The sequence below is a fragment of the Apodemus sylvaticus genome, chromosome 22, assembly GCF_947179515.1.
Source record: "Apodemus sylvaticus chromosome 22, mApoSyl1.1, whole genome shotgun sequence".
Classification (NCBI taxonomy): domain Eukaryota; kingdom Metazoa; phylum Chordata; class Mammalia; order Rodentia; family Muridae; genus Apodemus; species Apodemus sylvaticus.
The window spans coordinates 12,454,303-12,481,309 of record NC_067493.1 but is presented as its reverse complement, the minus strand read 5'-3'; the positions used below and the strand labels follow the sequence as shown (position 1 = coordinate 12,481,309).

The 27,007-nt window shown below is 36.4% G+C and overlaps 2 protein-coding genes across 3 annotated transcripts in view; both read left to right on the top strand.

The window, feature by feature from the left end:
• The window catches only part of LOC127673330 (zinc finger protein 431-like), a 269,940-nt gene that overhangs the window by 17,192 nt on the left and 225,741 nt on the right, over positions 1-27,007 (top strand). The gene's annotated exons all lie outside the window — the stretch shown is intronic.
• LOC127673328 (vomeronasal type-2 receptor 116-like) lies at positions 1,797-16,241 on the top strand. Of its 2 annotated transcripts, none has more exons than XM_052168961.1 (6): positions 1,797-1,999; positions 4,217-4,499; positions 4,885-5,688; positions 6,520-6,744; positions 14,475-14,598; positions 15,337-16,241. In XM_052168961.1, exons 1-6 carry the CDS (start codon positions 1,797-1,799, stop codon positions 16,239-16,241), a joined length of 2,544 nt encoding a protein of 847 aa, XP_052024921.1. The 2 variants fall into 2 exon arrangements, with proteins under 2 accessions (XP_052024921.1, XP_052024920.1); XM_052168960.1 differs by having other exon boundaries at positions 15,334-16,241.

Genomic DNA, 27,007 nt, shown 5'->3' with positions numbered 1-27,007 from the left:
AAACAAAAACAAAACAAAATAAAAAGACTCCCTTGATACTCAGGAAGGATACAGTGGTGTGTGGTTTGTCTTCTTTCCACCATGTCAAGTCAATAACATGAGCTTAAAGCAGAAAGAAAAGAAATTGCAAGAAATACTATTTGTGTTCCAAGGACATGGATAATTTCTCTATAGAAAACCACATGGAGTCTCACGTATCAATCTTGGCAAAATCAAATTCAATTTTTTTGAAAGACCTTTATATTTGACCGGTAGTCTGACTATAATGAGTATGGTATGGATCCAAGTCCAATACTCATGTGCACCAAATGATTTCCAAAAGTATGCCACAGCCCAGTATGGCATTTCCATAGTAGTCACAATAGAGCGAAGATTCAGATTCCATGCACATTCCCAATTCATTTGACATGGTATTACCACCCTGTATACAAAAATATGGAATATCACAATATCAAGGCTCAAATTTTTCCCAATTTTCCCAAGGTCTGCAAAACTACTAAAAATATTCAAATTGACAGTCATAATTCACCCAAAGTATGAAACAAATTTTTATTCATAGTAACAAGATGGTACAATAAACTCCATAGCAAGATTTTATTATAAGCCAGTGACATTGCAATCATTCCAAAAATGGAGTTAAAGATTCCATTTAATTCAGTGTGAATATTATGGGCCAAAAATAATGTAGTTGAAGCAAATATAAATCAAATTCAGTGTTCCATATGTGTCACTCATTGTAATCTAACCAAATTACGTCAATTGCCAAAGCAGACATACATCTGGTTGTTGCAATATAATCCAAGACAGGACCATTTCAAAACAAACACCAACTTGACATGGTAGAAAATATAAGATATACACATATTAGAAATACAATTCTCTCTCAGAAATGGCATATTAATTCTTTCATTTCTTTGAGAAAATGTGTGAAATTGTTCTCAAATTCTTAATGAGTTGTGAACAAACATCAAAAAAGAAATGTTTCATCAAATGCCACTGACTGCAAAGGGACAGATAATCAGCCAAGAGATCAGCATAATAATTCAATGAATATCTGTACAGGCACTGATATTGGACAGAATGGGTGATGAATCTTTAAAAATCCATAAATTTTCTATTTAGCATAATGACATGTTCTCCAGGTGAGAGGAATCACAGGAAGTTTGAAGATATTTTGTAAACATGACTGGCACACAATAGTATATAAACAATAGAGTGAATTTTCAACTCCTGGCTCAATGTTTCATGTGAGATTACACTTCTCTACTCTAGACAGTGGAAGACATAATGCCCCATGTTTCTTCTCAGAGTGTGAATGTATGGAACTTTCATGACTTTCTAAAATTTTTTCTATAGACATTCTGATGAAATATATTGTGTTTATACACATGGCTGTTGACACATATTCTGGAAAAAGCTGCCCAGGAGAAATTTTCCTTGGGAATTATGCCATGCATATGAATGAAATCATGACACCTGAGGATGGAGAACATGCTCTCCAAAATATGTTTTCAGAAATATGAATGAAGGCATGGCACCTGACGATGGAGAACAGGATCATCACAACATGTTTTCAAAAGTTTTCAGACCTCAGATGTAGTGCTTGAGGCTAGAATTTTCCTGATGTTTCCAGGGAGCATGACATAGGATGAATAGAAATAAACAGTTGGGTATAACTGAGTATACCTCCATTGAGCAATAGCCTTAAAACAGACACCTTGGTGAAAACGTGTGTGTGATGTTTGTCTGCATAAGAAACAGATTTCACAACTGCTTCATCTGAGAGCCTAGCAGACATGAAGAAGCTGTCTGCTTTCACTATTTGCTTTTTGCTCCTGAAGCTTTCTTTCATCTTGTGCTGTTTGACTGAACCCAATTGCTTTTTGAGGATAAATAAGAGTGAAGATAAACATGGAGATATGAGAACTGACTGTGGTTTCTTCCTGCGGACACTCGAGGGTCCTACTGACCATTATTATGAAGAAATTTTTAAACATAGGTAAGTCCTTAACATTTATTTCCTGCTTCAATATTATGAATTAGAAATACTTATCTGCGTACACAAACAGTGGAATTCTTTCCTGTTCTTTCTTCTGTAATTTTAGGAAACATTGAAAATTAAGTATAATATTAATCACTATTTGAATACTTTCAAATGTATCACAGTTTAGTTTACCTTTAATTCATTGGGAACCAGAACTGATGGAGAGATCACATGGACAATGACAGAGACTGCATCTTATCTTTTGAGTCTTTGTGAATATCATATGTAGAAATGTTTCCTCATCTGTCATGAATTCACAATTCCCACCTTTGGCAAGAGCTCAATTTGAAAAGACAACATCACTGCCTATATCCAACTGTCTGCCAATGATTACTGTATAAACATGCATCTAGATGCCTTCCAAAAATGGTTACATAATTTTGGTCTCCAACAGTTGGACATAGATTCTATCACTGAAATATTTGTGTGTATGCAGGTCTACTACACCTGCTTGCATATATAATATGTATATACTTGGGTATGTACTTATACACTGCTTTGTAACATAGTTTTTAAATGAGCCTCTCCTGCCATTCTGGAGTTGACTTTGAATATAGAAAAAGACTTCCGGTCTAAATATTGTGTTACTAGAATAATCATTTGGTCCAATTTTGCAAATCCCTTCCAGGTATTAGGCTTATTCTCACTATCGGGTAAATTGTCATTATTTCTATTTATTAATGAACAAATACAACATTAGAGAAAAATCTCGATAAATAAATGTAGTACTTGTGGATAAGAAGCTGCTTTCATTGTGGCCCCATAGTTCTGAGATCCCAATTGTGAGATGTTATTGGTGGCTGCAGTTCATGAGAGATGGACTGTTGTAAGCAACTTTTAGCGAATCAATGTACCTGTGACTTCTTTATCAGTTTCTTATCCCATCTCTTATTCAACTTTTACATCGTTGGTATTTAAAAAAATATATATATTTTCCAATTGTTAGCCATAGTGCACTGTGTACACTTTGATAATGATTGTGGCTTCAAATTATTATATTTCTCTGTTAAGTCAGTAGAATTCCATTTCTGATGCACTCTGTATTATTCCATACCTCACTGGAAAATAGTGGAAATTCTCATTGGTGACCCATTTATAAGCCACACCAAGGTTTAAAATTACAAATAAAATTTCATGTTTAGAAAGAAAATCTTAACTCCAAACTCTCAACTGAAAAATGCAAATTTCAGCAAAGGAGAATATTAGATGTTTTATCCTGATTAGAGGTATTTGCTAGTAGTAACAGATCAACTACCAACTGTGCTAGGTCAGATGAACATATTTCATATGTAGATAAGATTTCTGTGCTCAAACATAATTTAAAGGATCTCAAAGAATAAGGAAGACTGCGGTCTTAAGAGAAATGTGATACCAGTTTTGCGAAACTGACATAGTAACATCACACTAAAATGTAACATTAAATTAATGTGTAAAAGAACATAAAGGATAATATTCTGGTTATATGCTATATTGTATCATTTTGAATATTTTGATATGGATAAATATATCTAAATGTAATATATCTTAAAATCATTCTGTTTTGTGGAATATTAATAGTTGAAAATTAATCATGATCATTATTGTGCATAATTCCCAAAGAATATTTTGTATGCTTGAAAACAATTTAGTATGCAACAATAGACCTAGGATCCTCAGGTATGTATATTATTAAATATGCATTAGTAGTATTTTAGGGTATGAAAGGATAGAATATAAAAGCTGAACCAAATTTTTGATGTATTATTTGATATTCAAAATTTTCAATATTATTAAGATTCTTGATGTATAAAACACATTCAAATAATAAAATAAATTTAAGGAGAATCTATTATGTCTTTCATATTTGGTTTAATTCATGCTTTTTTATGTATATGTAGAATTACAACTCCAAGGCTATTTTGTAGCAGTCTTTCTCAAGAGGATTATAACAAGGATGATATTCAGAGATAAAGAAAACTTTATCGCTTTCAATGAATACAAAATTTATCATATTATATTGCCCAATGTCTATGAATACTTAAATTGTATTCAGTTCTAAAGATATCTACTATATGAAGCTTATTTCAAGACATTTAGACTGTAATTTAGCATGTCTTATATTAAGAAACGTTACTGCAATTGAAACTTTATGTTTCAATCATCTCCCTTAGTCATCATTATGACTTATTTTAGAATACCAGAAAGAAGATATGAGTTTTTTATGGTACTGTTTTTTGCTACTGATGAAATCAACAAGAATCCTTATATTTTACCCAACACATCTTTGTTATTCGTCAACACTGTTGATCTGTGTCATGATACATTGGATGTTTTGGATGTATTACATTCACCTGTAAACAATAGTGAGGATTTTATCAATTATGTCTGTCAAGAAAATGGACTTTGTGATGTAGACCTTACAGGACCATCATGGAAAACATCTTTAAAACTGACAATTCAGTCTAGGACACCAAAGGTAAGAATGTGTGACACGGAATGAGTTAGCAACATTAAATTCTTTTACAGGTGCCTAGAAGAAACCTTGGGCAACATGCATTTATGAGTGTTCTGCTTTACAGAGCTAGACACACACACACACACACACACATTATATATGGAAAATAATTAAATAATCAGATCATAGATGTTTTGGCAAACAGGCGAAACTTTGTTGTGGGAAATTCAGAATTGTCAGGAATAGTCTAGAATATGTTAGGAATAATAATTATATTTCTAGTATGCTCTTACAGTCCTTAATAGGATTTCTGAAATGTGAGTAGTGTTACTTGTATCTGAATCCATAAATCATAACAATCATATTCCTCATGTCAATGTTTCATTCTCTCTTCTACATTCTTTAGGTTTTCTTTGGATCATTCAATCCTAACCTAAGTGACCATGACCAGTTTCCATATCTCCATCAGATAGCCACAAAGGAAACATATTTGTCCCATGGCATGGTCTCCTTGCTGCTTCATTTTAGATGGACTTGGATAGGAGTAGTCATCTCAGATAATGACCAAGGCATTCAGTTTCTCTCAGATTTAAGAGAAGAAATGCAAAGGCATGGCATCTGTTTAGCTTTTCTGAATGTGATCCCAGAAACCTTGCAGATGTACATGACAAAGGCTATGATATATGATAAACAAATTATGACATCTTCAGCAAAGGTTGTTATCATTTATGGTAAAATGAACTCTACTTTAGAAGTCAGCTTTAGAAGGTGGGAATATTTGGGTTCTCAGAGAATCTGGATCACAACCTCACAATGGGATGTTGTCACAAATAAAAAAGAATTCAGCCTTGATTTCTTCCATGGAACTGTCACTTTTGCACAACACAGAGTTGAGCTTGCTAAATTTAGAAATTTTATGCAAACAATTAACTATAACAAATACCCAGTAAATGTTTCTGAGTCTATGCTGGGGTGGAAATATTTTAATTGTTCAATCTCTAAAAACAGCAATGAAATGGATCAGTTTGCATTCAATAATACATTGGAATGGACGGCATTGCACAAATATGACATGGCACTGAGTGAAGAAGGTTACAATTTGTATAATGCTGTGTATGCTGTGGCCCACACCTACCATGAGCTACTTCTTCAACAAGTAGAGTCTCAGAAAACATCAGGCGTCAAAGGAGAATTCACTGACTGCCAGCAGGTAAAGTTTCTTACATTTCATTATGCTTAGAGATGGCAATGTGATCTTTTAAATGGCCCCAGAGAAACACCTGTCCATTTATTAAAGATTATTCTTTCATTAGAAATATTTCTACACTGCAAAACTCTCCAATTAATTTTTACATGGATTAATATGAATTTCAAGGATTACATTTAATAAGAGACAATACATTTTTAAGATAACAGTGACTTTTATGAAAATGTATCTCAACATTTCCACAAGTGATTTTAATATTTAAAAGAGGAGCCAAGAGTTTTGTCATGAAAACCTTAAGTGATGACAGACTAGAATACTTTTTTAAAGAATAATTTCTCAAGAAACAATACATGTGTATTAACTAATAGTTACTCATTTAAATTAACGATTATATACAAAACCATAAGTGAATAAGACTATATATTTTATTAAGTTTATATTATCTCATATATGTTTACTCTCTATACATGAAAGACTCATAACCAATGTTTATTTTCGCGCACATTCAGAATCCCTCTTTATTTGCACATACATGGCTTCATTTTTTAAAAAGTATTTTTGACAAATGGGTGCACACAAACACACACACACACACACACTGACACACCATGTTACTTGTTATCTCATAATCATTTTTCTAGCATGTTTTAGCATTGAACATTAATAAGAAGTATATTAATGTTCAATTATCTATGACGTGTATTGCCTTTACTATGTGATTACTTTAATACACTGTCTTTTTGTAAATTCATTAAAAATTTAGGGGAAAATCTCAAAATTTTCTTCCCTTTATTGATGTACATATGTAAGCATCTAAAGATGGATCTCATTTAGGTGTCTTCCTTGCTGAAAACCAGGGTATTTATTAACCCTGTTGGAGAACTGGTGAGCATGAACCATAGAGAAAATCAGTGTGCAAAGTATGACATTTTCATCATTTGGAATTTTCCACAAGACCTTGGATTAAAAGTGAAAATCGGAAGCTATTTTAGTTGTTTTCCACAGAGCCAACAACTTCATTTATCTGAAGACTTAGAGTGGGCCACAGGAGGAACATCAGTGAGTACAGTTTTTATTTTTTTCAGTTTATCTACATTTTAAAATATGAGGTGATGAAGCATTAGCTCTGTGTTAAGAACAACTGCTATGCTTGCAAAAGATCATTCTCGGTTACAAACACCAAAATTTGATATCTCTCAATTTCATGAAAATCTGGTCTTAGGGATCAAAGGCCTCTGGATTCCATATTCAATTGCACCCACAAGCCTATTCACCTCTTAGTAATGTATTTATTAAATTTGTAAATAAAATTTCAATTTTGCAACTATATTTAAACTGTCTTCTGAAAGGCTCTGCTAGAGCCTGAAAAAATACAAAGGTGGATGCTAACACTCACCCACTGTACTGAGCTTGGGGTCCTTGGTAGAGGAACTAGGGAAGGGACTGAAGGAGCTGTGGACAAAAAAACTTACGGAATTTGCAGATTCTGTGTGAACATATTTATAGCCAAACTAAAAATAGTATGTATTCATTAACAGAAATTGTTCTTTAGATTCAAAGTCTTCATTTTTTAATTTGTATATATATATATATATATTAGTATATATGTATATACAAATTATATATGTATATATGTATATGATATATGCATCGTATATATACGATTTTTATATTTATATTGAATATTTCCTTTATATTTCAGATGTCACCCCTTTTCATGTCTCCTCCCCCAGAAACCCCTATGCAATTCCACTTCCCACTGCCTTTATGAGGGTGCACCCCCACCACCCATCCACCCACCATCATCTTCCAGCCCTGGCACTCCCCTACATTGCAGCATTGAACCTTTTTTTTTCTTTTTTGGTTTTTCAAGATAGGGTTTCTTTGTGTAGTCTTGGCTGTCCTGGAATTCACTCTGTAGACCAGACTGGCCTTGAACTCAGAAATCTGCCTGCCTCGAACCCTAATAGGTGCAAAAGCCATTCTTCCTGCTGACATCCATCAAGTCCCTCCTCTGCCACGTATGTGGCTGGACCCATGAGTTCCTGCATGTGTACTATTTGGTTGGTGGTCCAGTCCCCGGGAGTTTCTCTTGTTGACACTGCTGCTCCCCAAATGGGACTGTAAATGTCCACAGCTCCTTCAGTCCCTTCCCTAGTTCCTCTACCAAGGACCCCAAGCTCAGTACAATGGTTGAGTGTTAGCATCCACCTTTGTATTTTTCAGGCTCTAGCAGAGCCTTTCAGAAGACAGCTATGTCAGGCTCCTGTCAGCAAACACTTCCCTGCATCCACAATAACATCCAGGTTTGGGATGGGCATTGTATATGGGATGGATCCCCATGTGGGGCAGTCTCTTGATGGTCTTTTTGTCCAGCCTCTTCTTGATGTTTTGTCTCCATAATGCCTCCTGTGAATATTTTGTTCCACCTTCTAAAAATGACTGAAGCATCCATAAATTGCCCTTTCCTATTCCTGAGGGTCATATGATCTGTGAATTGTATCTTGGGTATTCAGAGCTTCTGGGCTAATATTCACTTATCAATTAGTACATACCATGTGTGTTCTTTAGTGATTGTGTTACCTCACACAGGGTGATATATTCTAGTTTTATCCATTTGCCTAAGAATTTCATGAATTAAGTATTTTTAAATAGCTGAGTAGAATCCCACTATGTAAATTCACCACATTTTCTGTTTCCATTCCTGTTTTAAAGGACAACACTTTTTGTTTTGTTTTGTTTTGTTTTCCAGCTTCTGGCTATTATATATAAGGCTAATATGAACATAGTGTAGCATATGTCTTCATTACATGTTGGAACACGTTCTGGATACATGCCCAGGGGTGGTATAAATGGATCCAATTTTCTTAGGAATGGCCAGACTTATTTCCAGAGTGATTGTACAAGCTTGCTATCCCACCAAGAAATTGAGGAAAGTTCCTCTTTCTCCACATCTTTACCAACATCTCATGTCACCTGAGTTTTTTATCTTAGCTATTCTGACTGGTGTGAGGTGAAATATCAGTGTTGTTTTGATTTGTATTTCCTGGATCACTAAGAATGTTTTCTTTCAGTGCTTCTCAGTCATTTAATATTGAGAATTCTCTTTTTAGTTCTTCACTCCACTATTTATTAGGATTATTTGGTTCTATGGAGTCTAACATATAGGTTTTTTATATGTATTGGATATTAGCCCTCTATCAGATGTAAGTTTGGTAAAGACCATTTCCCAATCTATTATTTGCCATTTTGTTCTATTGAGATTGCCCTTTGTCTTAGAAAAGCTTTGCAACTTTATGAGGTCCCATTTGGCAATTATTGATCTTAGAGCATAAGCTATTGGTGTTTTGTTCAAGAAATTTCCCCTGTGCCCATGTGCTTGAGGTGCTTCCCTACTTCCTTTTCTATTAGTTTCAGTGTGTCTGCTCTTATGTGGAGATCCTTGATCCATTTGGACTTTATTTTTGTACAAGGAGAAACAAATGGCTCAAATTGCACTCTTCTACATGCTGAACACCAGTTGAAACAGTAAAATTTGTTTAAAATGCTGTATTTTTCCTCTAGAAGGCTTTAGCTTCTTTGTCAAATATTAAGTGATCATAGTTGTGTGAGTTCAATTCTTCGTCCTCAATTTTACTCCAGTGTTCTACCTGCTACCAATTCCTTGCAAATTTTTCACTATTGCCGTGTAGTGCAGCTTGAGGTTAGGGATGCTGATCCTCCCAGAACTTCTTTTATTGTTGAGAATTATTTTCGCTATCCTGGGTTATGTTCTTATTACAAATGGACTTGAGAATTGCTCTTTCTGACTTATGAGGAATTGAGTAGGAATTTTGATAGGGATTTCACTTAATCTATAGATTGCTTTCAGCACGATGGCCATTTTTATCAAAACATTCCTGCCATTCCATGAGGACGGAAGAACTTTCCATAACCTGAATTCTTCTTTAAATTCTTATTTCAGAGACTTTAACTGTTGTCATCCAGATCTTTCACTTGTTTGGATAGGGTCACAGCAAGATACTTTATATTGTTTATGATTATTGTGAAGGGTGTCATTTCATTAATTTCTTTCTCAGACTATTTATTCTTTGAGTATAGGAAGGTTGCTGATTTGTTTTAGTTGATTTTATATCTGGTCAGTTTGATGAAATTGTTATCAGCTCTAGGAGGTCTCTGGTGGAGTTTTTGAGGTCTCTTAAGAATGCTATCATATCATCTGTAAATATTGATATTTTGACTTTTCCTTTTTAATTTGCATCTCTTTGACCTCTCTTTGCTGTCTAATTGCTCTGGATAGAATTTTGAGTACTTTACTGAATAATGGTGGAAAGAGTGGACAGCCTTGTCTAGTCCCTGGTTTTAGTGGGATTGCTGAAAGTTTCTCCCTATTTAGTTTGATGTTGGCTACTGGTTTTCTGTATATTGCTTTTACTATGTTTACTTACGTGCCTTGAATTCCTGATCTTTCCAAGTCTTTTATCATGAAGGGATGTTGGATTTTGTCAAATGCTTTCTCAGCATATATTGAAATGATCATGTGTCCATTTTCTTTGAATTATTTTATATAGTGGATTATGTTGATAATTTCCTTACATTCAACCATCCCTGCTTTCCTGGGATGAGGCCTACTTAATGGTCATGAACATTTTGTTATATTCTTGAATTCAGTTTTTGAGGATTTAATTATGTATATTTCCACTGAGGTTCATATGGGTAATTGGTCTGAAGTTCTCTTTTTTGTTGGGTCTTTGTGTGATTTTGGTATTGACATAACTTTGGATTCATAGATCAAATTTGATATTATCCCTCCTGTTTCTATTTTGTAGAATAGGTGGGAGTATATTGGTATTGGGCATCTTTTGAAGATCTGATAGAATTCTGTACAAAAATTGTCTGGTCCTGAACATTTCTTGGTTGGGAGGTTATTAATGATGGCTTCTATTTTTTGGGGGAGGGGTTATTGGACTGTTTAGACCATTAATTTGATCCCGATTTAAATTTGTTTTTGGTATCAGTCTAGAAAATTGTCCACTTCATCCAGGTTTTTCAGTTTTGTTGAGTATAAGCCTTTGCAGTAGGTTCTGATGATTTTTTGAATTCCACAGTTTCCATGATTATGTCTCCCTTTTCATTTGTGATGTTGTTTATTTGGATCCTGTCTCTGTGCCCTCGGGTTAGACTACCTAAGGTTTTATCTATCTTGTTGATTTCATGAAAAGACCAGCTTCTGGATTTGTTGATACTTTGTATATATCTATTTTTTTCTGCTTGATTAATTTCAGACCTGAGTTTAATGATTTCCTGCTGTCTACTTTTCTTGGGTGTATCTGCTTCTTTTTTTTTTTTTCTAAATCTTTAAGATGAGCTGTTAATCTACTAGTGCATGCTCTCTCCAGTTTCTTTTTGGAGGCACTCAAAGATGTGAATTTTCCTTAGTACTGTTTTCATTGTGACCCATTAGTTTTGGTATGTTGTGCCTTCTTTTTCTTTAAATTTTAATGAGTCTTTTACCTCTTCATTTCATCCTTGAGCAAGTTTTCATTTAGTAGGGTATATTTCAGCTTCCATGTGTATGTGGTCTTTATGTAGGGCTTTGTTGTCTTTGTTGTTGTTACAGCTGTTGTTGTTATGGAAGACCAGCCTTAGTCTGGGGTAATCTGTTAGGTTGAGTGGGACTATTTAAATCTTCTTATATCTGTTGAGGCCTGATTTGTGACTGATTATATTATGTAGGTGCCGAGAAGTAGGTATATTCTTTTGTTTTAGTATGAAATGTTATATATATATATATATATATATATATATATATATATATATACACATACATATATCAGTTAAATCCATTTAGACCATAAATTCTGTTAGTTTCACTGTGTCTCTGTAGATTTTTTTGTTTCTCTGATCTTTCCATTGATGAGAATGGGGTGAAGTTTCCCACTATAATTTTGTGGGGGCAATGTGTGATTTGAGCATTAGTAAAGTTTCTTTTATGAATATGGCTGCCCTTGCATGTAGATCATAGATGTTCAGAATTAAGCACTTTCATTTGGTGAAGATGAAATCTTCTTCATGATGTTTTTCTAATAACTTTTGAATTAAAATCAATTTTATTTTATTGCTATTCCAGCTGTTTTTTGGGGGTGGGGCTACTAGCACACAAAATTGTTTTCAAGCCCATTACTGTGAGGAATTGGTTATCTTTGTCACTGAGATGTGTTTCATGTAGGAAGCAAAATGTTGGTCTCTGTTTATATATCCAGTCTGGTAGTCAGTGTTTTTTTTTGGGGGGGGGGGATGAATTTATTTATGTGAAGACATAATAAGGAAAAGTTATTATTGCTTCCTGTTTTTGTTGTTATTGTTGTTGTTTTGTGGTTGTGGTTGTTGTTGTTACAGGTGGAATTATGTTTGCATGGTTTTTGGTTTGTTAAAAGAAGATTGCTTTCTTGCTTTTTCTATGGAGAAGTTTCCCCTTTGTGTTGGATTTTTCAATTTTCTATTCTTTGTAGGGATGAATTGGTAGAAAGATGTTGTGTAAATCTGTTTTTGTCATGGAATATCTTGGTTTCTCCATCTATCTTATTTAAGAGTTTTGCTGAGTATACTGCCCTGGGTTGTAAGTAGTGTTCTCCTAAGGTATGTAGGACATGTCCCAAGGATCTTCTAGCTTTCATAGTCACTAGTGAGAAGAGTGGTGTAATTCAGATAGGTCTGATATTATATATTACTTGACTTTTTCTTTCTCTTTTACTACTCTTTCTTAGTTCATTGCATTTGGTGTCTTGAATATTATTGAAAGGATTAATTTCCTTTCTGGTCCAGTCTATTTGGAATTCTGGAGGCTTCTTGTATGTTGATGGGCAGCTCTTTCTTTAGGTTAGCAGAGTTTTCTTCTATAATTTTGTTGAAGATACTAATGGCTTTTTTAGTTGAAAATCTTCACTTTTTTTCTATACCTATTATCCTTATGTTTGGTCTTCTCATTGTGTCCTGGATTTCCTGGATATTTTGGGTTAGGGGAATTTTGAATTTTGTATTTTTCTTTGACTGTTGTGTCAGTGTTTTCTCAAGAATCTTCTGCATCTGAGATTCTTTCTATTTCTTGTATTCTGTTGGTGATGATTTCATTTATGATTTCTTATCTCTTTCCCAGGTTTTCTATTTCTAGGATTATCTGCCTTTGTAATGTCTTTATTGTTTCCTTTTCCATTTTTCCAACCTTGATGGCTTTGTTCAATTCCTTCACCCTTTTGGTTTTGTTTTTGTGTAATTCTTTAAAGGGTATTTGTGTTTCCTCTTTCTACCTTTTTATCTTTGTTGTCCTGATTTTCTTTACTGGAATTATTTTATGACTTTCTATTTATTTATTTATTTATTTATTTATTTATTTATTTATTTATTTTTTGAGACAGGGTTTCACTGTATAGCCCTGGCTGTACTGGAACTCACTCTGTAGATCAGGCTATCCTGGAACTCAGAAATCCTCCTGCCTTTGCCTCCCAGAGTGCTGGGATTAGAGGCATGCGCCACCACTGCCCCAGCATTTTATGACTTTCTTAAAGTCCTCTGTCATCATTATGAGATGTGATTTCGAATCAGTTTAGCTTTTCTGGTGTGTTCGGTTATCCAGGCCTCACTGTGGTGGGAGAATTGTGTTCTGGTGATGCCAAGCAGCCTTGGTTTCTGAAGCTTATGTTCTGGCCTTTGCCTCTTGCCATCTGGTAATCTCTGATGTTAGCTGGTCTTGCTATATTGACTGTAGCTTGCTCCTCCTTCAAGCATTTGTGTCAACACTCCTTGGAGAACTGATCTTTCCTAGAGGAATTTGGGTATGGAGAACTGTGGCTCAGGGTCATCTCTAGGTGCAAAGAGAAATGCAGAAGGATCTTTTCTCAGGCTTCTCAATTCCCGTTAACTCTGGGCCAAGGGTCGTTCCCTAGGAACAGGCATGTTGGTCTTCCCTGTGCTCACAGTCTTGTCAGCACTCCTGGTAGCCCATATATCTCCTGGCGCTATTTGGGTATGGAAAACTGTAGCAGAGAATCTGCTCTTGGAGATGTTGAACAGGATCAGGAAATTTATATTTTTTTTAGTGGTTATTGTAATTGATTACATTTCAAATGTTATCCCTATTCCCAGTTCCCCTCCTCTGCCTTATCTGGTATTAGTGGGAGGGATTTCCCTTGGTCCTGTGGAGGATTTATACCACAGCATAGAAGAAAGCTAGGGTCATATGGCAGGGTTGTAAGGGTGTGTGCGAGAAAAATCTTCACAAAAGCTGGGCAAAAGGGGGAGGCAATTGGGGCTAAGATTTTCTTTTAAACTTAGGAAAAATTAATTTTATGTGTCTTATAGAACTTACTTTTCCATCTTCATCAAATAACTCTTTCTTGATTTACCCTACCTTCTATCTCTATACAACTCAATGTTCTAATTGTTTACTTATAATGATGAAAGAGAGACCGATGCCACATAAAGATTCCTTTTAGATTAATCAGTTAGGAATGAAAAGTTTTTATTTTCTACAACCTGAATGTTACATATATAATATTTCATGATATAGTAAATGGTGTGTGACATTTGTAGCATTGCAGTGTAATTCAAAATACTAAGGTGCCTGAAATTGTTAACTAATGCTGGTTATCAGAAGAAAATTTATAACCATATTAATGTCCCATATATCTATTTATAGGTCATTATACTTATGATGTATACATGAAATAGACACACACACACACCACACACACACACACACTCATATTTTATAATAGTATTTATTTTCTTAGGTTCCCTCGTCCATCTGTAGTCTGCCATGTACTGCTGGATTCAGAAAAATTCATCAGGATGGAACAGCAGACTGCTGCTTTGATTGTGTTCAGTGCCCAGAAAATGAGGTTTCCAATGAAACAGGTACATGCTTGGATGCAGAAGAAAACTTAATGAATTTGAAGACATTCTCTTTCCAAACTAGAAATATATGTACTAAATGAAACTGAAGTTCTAAAATCTCTGTTTCAGAACTTTATCAATGATATAGTATCAACTTCTTTTGGACCCAGCAAATAACCTGCAATATCCTCTACTAAGAACGCATCTCTCACAATGTGGTTGTTACTGATTTTATATTATGTAGAAAATGTTTTAGGAGACATTTTTAACAATTTTAAACAAAATTTTTAGGCATAATCTATGCATATTCTTATTCTTCTTTGAGAATTTGTTCAAAGAAAGTTGACTATATGACCAGACCACAGTCTTTCCCTCCATCACCATATTAGTCCTTGAAAAAGGCCAAATGCTCAGGGTAAAGGCTGTTTAATGAAATATATTTTAAAAGCTTAGATGGTTTAAAGAATTAAATGTCTCCTGTCAAAGAAAGACAAGAGTAAAGATTTTATGAATGCAGCAAGACTGCACATTACCCTTGCCTGTGAGTAGTGAAATTATGGTTTGAAGTATTATATAATCTGAGATTGTGAATATCATTTTTTGTCATATTTTGCATTCTTTTTTAGTTTAGTGAATACTTTTAGCTGTTCCATTCCCTTTAATGATGTTTGTTCCATCACAAAGCATAGTTTAATAGAGAACAATTATTAACTACAAAACTATGATACCTTATAATGGCTTATTGTTTTTCAACAGCAGATATGGAACAGTGTGTGAGGTGTCCAGATGATAAGTATGCCAACTTAGAGCAAACCCACTGTGTCCAAAGAGCTGTGTCATTTCTGGCTTATGAAGATCCATTGGGAATAGCTCTAGTCTCCATGGCCCTGTCCTTCTCAGCCATCACAATTCTTGTACTAGTCACATTTGTGAAGTACAAGGATGCTCCTATTGTGAAGGCCAATAACCGCATTCTCAGCTACATCCTGCTCATCTCTCTAGTGTTTTGTTTTCTCTGCTCACTGCTCTTCATTGGACATCCCAACCAGGCCACCTGCATCCTGCAGCAGATCACATTTGGAATATTTTTCACAGTGGCGATTTCTACAGTGTTGGCCAAAACAATAACTGTAGTCATGGCTTTCAAGCTCACTACTCCAGGGAGAAGGATGAGAGGGATGCTAACATCGGGGGCACCTAACTTGGTCATTCCCATTTGTACAATGATCCAATTTGTTCTCTGTGGGATCTGGTTGCTCACATCTCCTCCATTTATTGTCAGAGATATACAATCTGAACAAGGGAAAACTGTCATAATTTGCAACAAAGGCTCAGTCATTTCCTTCCATGTTGTCCTGGGATATTTGGGTTCCTTGGCTCTAGCAAGCTTCACTGTGGCTTTCCTTGCAAGAAACCTTCCTGACAGGTTCAATGAAGCCAAGTTCCTAACTTTCAGCATGCTGGTGTTCTGCAGTGTCTGGATCACATTCCTCCCTGTATACCATAGCACCAGGGGGAAGATCATGGTGGTTGTGGAGGTCTTCTCCATCTTGGCTTCTAGTGCAGGGTTGCTAGGGTGTGTCTTTGTCCCAAAGTGTTATGTTATTTTAGTTAGACCAGATTCAAATTTTTTACAGAAGTGCAAAAACAAATTGCTGCACTGAAACTTTCGTAGTAGGAAAATGTTAGATGATACTCAACATATGTTTTCTTGTCTTAACAAATGTAGTACTTGATCTTAGAAAAATGTTAATGAATAAACAAATTAGAACTTACATATAGGACAGTACTCTTCATCATGATACCAATGAACAAAGTTTGGTGGAAAATGGGTTCATAAATAAATACACAATCCTGAAGAAATTGAGACTGAGCAATCTCAAATGAGGAATGGCTATCATCATGTTGACCTGTGGTTTTGTGTGTAAGCCATGTACTCAATAAATGATTAATATAAGGTTATGATAGTGACAGTGTATGGTACCCACTCTGGGTGATTTTTTTTCTTGGAGTTGCAAGAAACTGGACTGCAGACAACATGGGAATGAAGCCAGTAAACCACATTATTTCACATGATTTCATGGAGTGCTTGCATCCAATTTCATGCCTGGGCTACATTCAATATTCTGTGACCAAGGCACATAAGAAATAAACACTTTTCACAAATATTTTTCTTGATCATGGTGTTTATTTTTTCATTTTGAAGCAACAGAATCAAAGATATCACCTAAATGTTAAAATGCCTCTGTTGGGATTTGGGATATCATAGATTTCTGATGCAATAAAAGGCACGTATTTGAAAAGAGAAACAAGAGGGAATTTTAGCAGAGTGGGAAGCACAGGGACAGTGTTGCATATAACAGCATAGAAGCACTGGAATTTGGAGTAGCTTTAAGATGTACTAGAAATATCTTAAGAATATCAATTAACCTAAACAGAATGGAATATTTTAAGAAAACTTCAATGGGGTTCAGATTGTGCTCTGAAATTTTATATAAAAAGGCTCAATTTCATTATGAAATGAAAGTGTTTCATTAAGTGAGTAATGTCACTAATGGAAATGTCCCCAACAAGACCTTTACCACATTAAGGGTGGCTCTGGCATTATATGTAGCAGAGGAAGTCCTTGGTCATCAATGGGAGAAGAGGCCCTTGGTCCCATGAAAGCTCAATGTCCCAGTATAGGAGAATGCGAGGGCAAGGAGGCAGGAGTGGGTGTGTGACCTCATAGAAAGAGGAGCAGGGGTGGGATACAGAGTTTCTGGTGGGAAATTAGGAAAGGGGATAACATTTGAAATGTAAATATATAAATTATCCAATCAAACAAAGATACCACAAGAATTCTGGAATTTTTCTAATAATGAACAATCATAGATAATGAAGCAACATAGACACTGCATCTTTTTGGCAACCTCTGTGTTGTTTATGTTATTTTGTGGTGTAAATTGATTTGTCCATAAGCCATATTCTTCCTCTGCATGACTTTTTCCTCTTTTCCTTTATTTTAGCCCCCTACCTCTCAAACCCCTCCTGCAGATGCAGTCACATGGCAGCTGGAACTTATATCTATTCATCTCAAAGCTCCCAGAAGTATCTTACATTATTTAAGATCCAATTGTTCATGAGAGAGGGGTGTGACTCACTCATGAAAGGAAAAATGTGCTTTGGCCTTTTTGCACAGGCCTGCTCAGAAAACCACATCCTTGTTACACATCAAATAGTGAGAGCAGGGCTCTTGTTGATGTTGTCCATGCTAAAATGAGTCAGAGTTATTAGACAGCTTCTCTGTATAAAAGACAGTAGCACACAGTTAATTAATGACACATTTTTAAAATCTGGGCCTTTCTATTTTACTAAAATATTAGAATAAAACAAAACTTAAAAGTCATCCGTGTGTAACATAGAATGCAAACTCTGAGCAGTCTGCAGATCAATAGAGCTGATGAAATCGTAAAGTAAGATTGGAATGAGGCAGTATGATTGCATTTTCCCCCCACATACAGACTTTTTAAAAAGTCTCACCTTAACAGCAATTAAATTGAACTAGCATATGTGGCTACTTAAAAATTGCACTGTTGCAATTATGTTACATTAAAGACACCTTGCAGACTGAGAGCAGCTGAGTGGAGGGTTTCTGAGTCCAGTAGTACTTAAATGAAATTTTCATCTATTCAAACAATGCCTGCTGATCTTCTAGCACAAGCCAGCACTGTGCAGGAAAATGCTGCTGGTTAAACACCTTGGACCTTGCGTCACTATTTTTCTTTTCCCTTTCCTTTTTTTTTTTTAATATTTTGTTCACATGTCAAATAGTATCCCCTTTCCAAGTAAGTTACCCCTCTGAAAACCTCCTATCCCATCTCCATTTCCCTACTCAACCCCCTGCTCCACCCCAATTTCCTGACTTGCATTCCCCTATTCTGGGGAATTGAGCCTTCACAGGACCAATGGCCTCTTCTCTTATTGATATCTGCTACATATGTAGCTGGAGCCATGGGTCCCTCCATGTGTACTCATTGGCTTGTGATTTAGTCCCTGGAAGCTCTGGGGGTACTGGTTGGTACATATTACTGATCCTCCTGCAGGGCTGCAAACCTCTTTCAGCTCCTTGGGTCATTTTTCCAGCTGTTCAATTGGGGAACCTATGTTCATTCTATTGATTGGCTGTAATCCAATAAGTATCAAAGTATTCACACTTTGGTCTTCCTTCTTCTTGAGCTTCATGTGGTCGGTGAGTTGTATCTTGGGCATTCCAAGGTTTTAGGCTAATACCCACTAATCAGCAATGGCATACCATGTGTGTTCTTTTGTGATTGGGTTATCTCATTCAGGATAACAGCTTCTAGATACTTATATTTGCCTAAGAATTTCATGTATTCATTGTTTTTAATAGCTGAGTAGTAATACATTGTGTATATATACCATATTTTCTGTATCCATTCCTATCTTCAAGGAGATCTGGGTTCTTTCCAGCTTCTGAATATTATAAATAAGGGTGCGATGAACAAGGTGGAGCATGTGTCCTTATTACATATTGGAGCATCTTCTGGGTATATGCCCAGGAGTGGTATAGCTGTGTTTTCAGGTAATGCTCAATTTTATGAGTAACCACCAAGGTGATTTCCTGAGAGGTTTTAGGAGTTATCAGTCCCACCAGGAATGGAGGAGTATTCCTGTTTCTCCACATGTCTCCAGCATTTGCTGTCCTCTGAGTTTTTGATCTTGGCCATTCTGACTGGTGTAAGGTGGAATCTCAGGGTTTTTTTTTTATTTGAATTTCCCTGATGACTAAAAATGTTGAACATTTTTTAGGTGTTTCACAACCATTCAGTCTTCCTCAGTTGAGAATTTTTTTTTTAGCTCTCTACCCCATTTTTAATAGGGTTATTTGGTTCTCAGTAGTCTAACTTCTTGAATTCTTTGTATATATTTGATATGAACCCTTTATAAAATGTAGGATTTGTAAAGATCTCTTCCTAATCTGTAGGTTGCTATTTTGTCCTATTGACAGTGTCCTTTGCATTACAGAAGCTTTATGATTTTAAGAGGTGCCAATTGTCAATTCGTGATCTTTGAGCATAATCTATTGGTGTTCTGTTCTGGAAAATTTCCTGTGACCATGTGCTTCAGGTTCTTCCCCACTTTCTTTTCTATTTGTTTCAGTGTATAAGGGGGTATTAGCCCAAAAGGTCAGAATACCCATGATCCATTTGACAGATCACATGAAGTTCAAGGAGAAGGAAGATCAATTTGTGGATTCTTTAGTTCTTTTGGGAAGGGGACAAAATTCTCACAGGAGGAAATATGGAGATAAAGTTAGTAAAGAGACTGAAGGAAAGGTCATCCAGATATGGTCCCACATGTGGAATCATCCCATATACAATCACACCAGCATTATTGAGGATGCCAAGAAATGGTTGCTGAAAGGAGCTTGATATGGCTGTCTCCTGAGAGGCTCTGTCAGAGCCTCTCAGATAGAAAGGCAGATACTCTCAGCCAACCACTCATCTGAACATGAGGTCCCCGATGGAGGTGATAGATAAAGGAGTGAATGAGCTGAATGGGTTTGCAACCTCATAGGAAGAGCAACAATATCAACCAATCAGAGTTCCCAGAGACTAAGCCATCAACCAAGAAGTACACATGGCTGCATATGTAGCAGAGGATTGCCATGTCAGGTATCAATGGGAGGAGAGGTCCTTGGTCCTATGAAGGCTTGATAGATGCCACAGTGTAGGGGAATTGAGGGTGCGGAGGTGGGAGTGTGGTAGATGGAGGAACACCCTCATAGAAGCAGGAGGGGGAAGGAAGGGATAGGGGTTTTCTGAGAGGTGGAAACCAGGAAAGGGGTTAACATTTTAAATATAAATAAATAAAATATCCAGTAAAAAGGAAATAAACCCACATACGTTTAAAAACTTTTTATTATGAATAGATATTTTATTTCTAATTCTTTACCCTCAAGACCATCTTGGTTATTCAGGTGTGCTGTCATAGTCCTGTAACTTCAGAACTCACAGACAAAAATCATTCCTTGTAAATTATGGGCACACATAGCTATATCGTGAATTCTCTGCCAGCTAGGGCTACTCAGACAGTTGTGTCTATTGTGTGGATGGCACGGCTTACTCCATGGTTACACACTTTATGATGCAATCCATATCAAACTATAGTCATACTGCGATGTTTATTGCTACCTCTAAAACATATACTCTATAACCCACATTCATTATTGGCACTGTGGACTCATTTATTAGAAATACAGTCAACTTACTCTTCAGATACCAAGGAAATAAAAATATTCACAAGAGAGTGTAAAAGAAATCCAGAAATGCACATCATTTTGCCAATTTTTTCTTGTAATATAGCATCAGTGATAACCACACAATAGAGATAATGATTTCTCAGTCATGTAAGAAAGGAACTTTTAATAGTTGGTGGTCTTGATGCGATTCTTTTGCTATTTGTGTTGTTGTTCATGTATATTTTTAAATGTGTATTATATGAAAGAGTGGTTCTTTTTTGCTTAATTTTTTTTATCCGTACTATTTGGCTATGTCCATCTTGCAATCAGTTCCCTCAGCTGCCAAAAGGGGTTATCAGATCCTCTATTATCAGGTGGTCCTTGTTAAACATCACATATGTCCTCCCAGAGGATAACAATGCTCTTATGAGCAATTACTCCAGATTCTGCACTAGGCCTTTGTGCTCAGCACTTGTGCTGCTCTAAATGAACTATATCATTCCCACTTAAATGGAGATACCTCTTCAGATGGGAAGGTACAGTTAAGTGAGGTACGCATGCTAATTATCTTAGGATACCACTTATTTATACAGGGCTCTATTGTCCCCAATGATCTCTGTGGGTTCAAAATCACAGCCCAGCATCACTTGCTTTAGCTTCAGTTTTGGAGGAGATAGTTTACCCGTACTTTAGAATGGCAATGTAGATTAAGCACATCTACAAAGTACAGAATAGATATTATCCTCCTTGAGACTGGAGAATTATAATGAATCCTTCTTGAAAACCAGAAAAAAATATTTATCTAAAAAATGTTGGAAGGAAGCTCCAGGGTAGGCACAGTGTATGGATCTACAGTCTAGACTACAGGTTTCTGCAGGAAAACATGTCTGTCCGAGCCTGGAAAATTAGAAGGATGTTAAAGAGGCCCTTTTGCCTAAGAAGGTCTCAGAGTATATTGAGGAAGTATATCTTCTAGCTGACAACTGACTACTTACAAGGAGAGCTACAGGGGTTTGACTGGCATGGCCTTGTTAGAGACAGAATGACATGGTTTCAGCCTTTGGGATAGAACCGGCAGGCATGGGCCTCCAGGAGTGTTGATAGTTGATGTGGGTATAAATCTACTTTATATAATAATGTACATATTCTACATTCCTACTTTGAGGAATGTCCTTCTTGTTAATGTTAATGACTCCATGATAATTATAGTTAGCTGGAGTCCAGAGGCCAGGAGTGGCTAATTTCTCAGCAAATGGTAAAGGCAGGGGCCTTCTGGACAGCCATTTATGGTATGAAAAATTCTTTAAAAATATGGCTTGGGGTCTGCCAGCCCACCGGGCTCGGGAAGCTGTGGAAGGACAGAAGCCCCACAGCCATATTTGCTGTCTGCAGGGACACAAAAGGATCACTAGGTACTATAACACCCTGAGTCTTAGATTTCTGGTGGTGCAAACTGCCAGGGGTCTGCCTGCACTCAGGAACTGAGCACATAGGCGGTTCATCTGCAAGCCAGTCCATCGTAGGACCTGCGTCCTATGTGAGAATCAACAGAGGGAGTGACCCCCACCACAACTTCTTCCCTCCATAATAGAGCAGACAGAGAACACCTGGTTGACCTTGACAATCTAAGTATAGCATTGCTTGAGGCAAGATTGAGAAGGGCTCCAAAGGCACAAAAGAGGAAGCCAGAATAACAATAATCTGTGCCAGAAGAAACCCAGTCATCCAGTGTTGCAGAAATAACCTTAAAGATCCACAGTAGGATGAAGCTCCAGCCAGTGACAATAAGACCATCTAACTCCTGGGAGAACCAGATGGCTAAAGGCAAACGTAGGAACGTTACTAACAGAAACCAAGGCATTATGGCAGCATCTGAACCCAATTCTCCAACATTAGCAAGGCCTGGACACCCCAACACACCAGAAAAACAAGATTTGGATTTAAAATCACTGGTCATGATGCTAGTACAGGAACACATGAAGGACATACTTAAAGAAATTCAGGAGAAAATGGATCAAAAATTAGAAGCCCTTACAAGGGAAACACAAAAATTATTGAAAGAAATTCAGGAGAATACAAAAGCCAATAAGGAGGAAATGCAAAAATCACTTAAAGAAATACAGGAGAACCTTGATCAACAGGCAGAAGTCATGAAAGAGGAAACATAAAAATCACTTAAAGAATTAGAGGAAAACACAAACAAGCAAATGACATAACTGAGCAAAAATTTTCAGGATCTAAAAACAGAAGTAGAAACAACTAAGAAAGCACAAAGGGAGACAACTTTGGAGATAGAAAACCTTGGGAAGAAATCAGGGACCATAGATGCAAATATCAACAACAGAATACAAGAGATAGAAGAAAGAATCTCAGATGCCGAAGATACCATAGAAACCATGGACTCAACAGTTAAAGAAAATGCAAAATGCAAAAATCTTGTAACCCAAAATATCCAGGAAATCCAGGACACAATGAGAAATCCAAATCTAAGGATCATAAGTATTGATTGATGAGAGTGAAGATTTACAACTTAAAGGGCCAGCAAATATCTTCAACAAAATTATGGAAGAAAACTTCCCTAACCTAAAGAGAGAGATGCCCATGAATATACAAGAAGTCTACAGAACTCCAAACAGACTGGACCAGAACAGAAATACCTCCCGTCACATAATAATCAAAACCCCAAATGTACTAAACAAAGAAAGAATACTTAGGGCAGTAAGAGAAAAAGGGCAAGTAACATATAAAGGAAGACCTATCAGAATTACACCAGATTTCTCACCAGAGACCATGAAAGCTAGAAGATCCTGGGCAGAGCTCATGCAGACTCTAAGAGAACACAAATGCCAGCTGAGACTACTATACCCAGCGAAACTCTCAATTACTATAGATGGAGAAACCAAGATATTCCACGACAAAACCAAATTTACACAATATCTTTCTACAAACCCAGCCCTACAAAGGTTAATGGGGGGAAAGCACCAGTACAATGAGGGAAACTATACCCTGCCAAGAGCAGGATATTAAGCTTCTTTCATCAAACCCATAGAGGATAACCACACACATATAAAATTAAAATAAAAAATGTTAGGAAGCAATAACCACTACTCATTGATATCTCTTAACATCAATGGACTCAATTCCCCAATAAAAAGACATAGACTAACAGACTGGCTACGTAAACAGGACCCTACATTTTCCTGCTTACAGGAAACAAACCTCAATGTCGAAGACAAAAACTACCTTAGAGTAAAAGGCTGGAAGACAATTCTACAAGCAAATGGTCCCAGGAAACAAGCCGGAGTTGCCATTCTAATTTCAGATAAAATTGACTTTCAACCTAAAGTCATCAAAAGAGACATGGAAGGTCACTACTTGCTGGTCAAAGGAAAAATCCAACAAGAAGAACTCTCAATCCTGAACATCTATGCCCCAAATACAAGGGCGCCCTCATTCATAAAAGAAACTTTACTAAAGCTCAAAGTACACATTGCACCTAACACAATAATTGTGGGTGACTTCAACACTCCACTTTCACCAATGGACCGATCAGGAAAATAGAAACTAAACAGGGAGACAATGAAACTAATTGAAGTTTTAAACCAATTGGAGTTAACATATATATATATATATATATATATATAGAGAGAGAGAGAGAGAGAGAGAGAATTTTTTATCCCAAAAGCAAAAGAATATACCTTTTTCTCAGCACCTCATGGTACCTTCTCCAAAATAGATCATATAGTTGGTCACAAGACAGACCTCAACAAATATAAGAAGATTGAAATAATCCCATGCCTCCTATCAGATCACTATGGAGTAAAAGTGATCTTTAGTAACAGTATAAACAACAGAAAGCCCACATACCCATGGAAACTGAATAATACTCTACTCAATGATACCTTGGCCAAGGAAGAAATAAAGAAAGAAATCAAAGATTTCTTAGAATTTAATGAAAATGAAGGCACATCATACACAAATCTATGGGACACATTGAAAGCAGTGCTAAGAGGAAAACTCATAGCTTTGAGTGCCTTCAAAAAGAAATTCGAGAGAGCTTACACTAGAAGATTAAAGGAACAACCGAAAACCCTGGAACAAGAAGAAGCTAATTCACCCAGGAGGAGGAGAATACAGGAAATCATCAAGCTCAGGGCTGAAATCAATCAAGTAGAAACCAAGAGAACCATACAAAGAATCAACAAGACCAAAAGCTGGTTCTTTGAAAAAATCAACAAGATAGATAAACCCTTAGCCAGACTAACCAAAGGGCACAGAGAAAGTATCCAAATTAACAAAATTAGGAATGGAAACGGAGATATCACAACAGAAACCGAGGAAATTAAAAAAATCATCAGATCCTACTACAAAAACCTGTACTCAACACAACTGGAGAATCTGGAGGAAATGGACATTTTCTTAGACAGATACCAATTACCAAAATTAAACCAGGATCAAATAGACCATCTAAACAGACCCATAACCCCTAAAGAAATAGAAGGGGTCATAGATAGGCTTCCAACCAAAAAAAGCACAGGACCAGATGGTTTCAGTGCAGAATTCTATCAGACCTTCAAAGAAGACTTAACACCAAATAGAAACAGAAGGAACACTACCCAACTCCTTCTTCGAAGCCACTATTACGCTGATACCAAAACCACACAAAGACCCAACTAAGAAAAAGAATTTCAGGCCAATTTCCCTTATGAATATCGATGCAAAAATACTAAAGAAAATTCTTGCCCACCGAATCCAAGAACACATCAAAACGATCATCCACCATGATCAAGTAGGCTTCATACCAGGGATGCAGGGATGGTTCAATATACGGAAATCCATAAATGCTATCCACTACATAAACAAACTCAAAGAAAAAAACCACATGATCATTTCATTAGATGCTGAAAAAGCATTTGACAAAATTCAGCATCCTTTCATGCTAAAAGTCTTGGAAAGGACAGGAATTCAAGGCCCATAGCTAAACATAGTAAAAACAATATACAGCAAACCAGTAGCCAACATCAAACTAAATGGAGAGAAACTTGAAGCAATCCCACTAAAATCAGGGACTAGACAAGGCTGCCCCCTCTCTCCATATCTTTTCAATATAGTTCTTGAAGTCCGAGCTAGAGCAATTAGACAACAGAAGGAAGTCAAAGGGATACAAATTGGAAAAGAAGAAGTCAAATTATCACTATTTGCAGATGATATGATCGTATACTTAAGTGACCCTAAAAACTCTACTAGAGAACTCCTACAGCTGATAAACAACTTCAGCAAAGTGGCTGGCTACAAAATTAGCGCAAGCAAATCAGTAGCCTTTATATATTCAAAGGATAAGCAGACTGAGAAAGAAATTAGGGAAATGACCCCCTTCACAATAGCTGCAAACAACATAAAGTATCTTGGGGTGACTCTAACCAAACAAGTGAAAGACCTATATGACAAGAACTTCAGATCTCTGAAGAAGGAAATCGAAGAAGATCTCAGGAAATGGAAAAACCTTCCATGCTCGTGGATTGGCAGGATTAATATAGTTCAAAAGGCCATCTTGCCAAAGGCAATCTACAGATTCAATGCTATTCCCATAAAAATTCCAACCCAGTTCTTCATAGAGCTAGAAAGAGCAATTCTCAAATTCATCTGGAATAACAAAAAACCCAGGATAGCTAAAACTATTCTCAATATTAAAAGAACTTCAGGGGGATTCAATATCCCAGACTTTAAACTCTACTACAGAGCAATAGTGATAAAAACTGTATGGTATTGGTACAATATCAGGCAAGCGGATCAATGGAATAGGATTGAAGACCCAGAAATGAACCAACACACCTATGGTCACTTGGTCTTCGACAAAGGGACTGAAAGCATCCAGTGGAAAAAAGAGAGTCTTTTCAACAAATGGTGCTGGTTCAATTGGAGGTCAGCATACGGAAGAATGAACATCGATCCATTCTTATCTCCTTGTACCAAGCTTAACTCCAAATGGATCAAGGACCTCCACATAAAACCTGACACACTGAAACTAATTGAAAAAAACTGGGGAAGACCCTGGAGGACATGGGCACAGGGGAAAAGTTCTGAATAGAACACCAATAGCTTATACTCTAAGATCAAGAATTGACAAATGGGACCTCATAAAACTACAAAGTTTCTGTAAGGCAAAGGACACTGTCAAAAGGACAA

Bases quoted from the DNA above. Each gene is read 5' to 3' on its own strand.
- LOC127673328 (XM_052168960.1), top strand. From the start codon at position 1,797: ATGAAGAAGCTGTCTGCTTTCACTATTTGCTTTTTGCTCCTGAAGCTT. The intron at 2,000-4,216 runs GTAAGTCCTTAA...GACTTATTTTAG, and splicing joins GAAGAAATTTTTAAACATAG to AATACCAGAAAGAAGATATG. The intron at 6,745-14,474 runs GTGAGTACAGTT...TTATTTTCTTAG, and splicing joins GGGCCACAGGAGGAACATCA to GTTCCCTCGTCCATCTGTAG.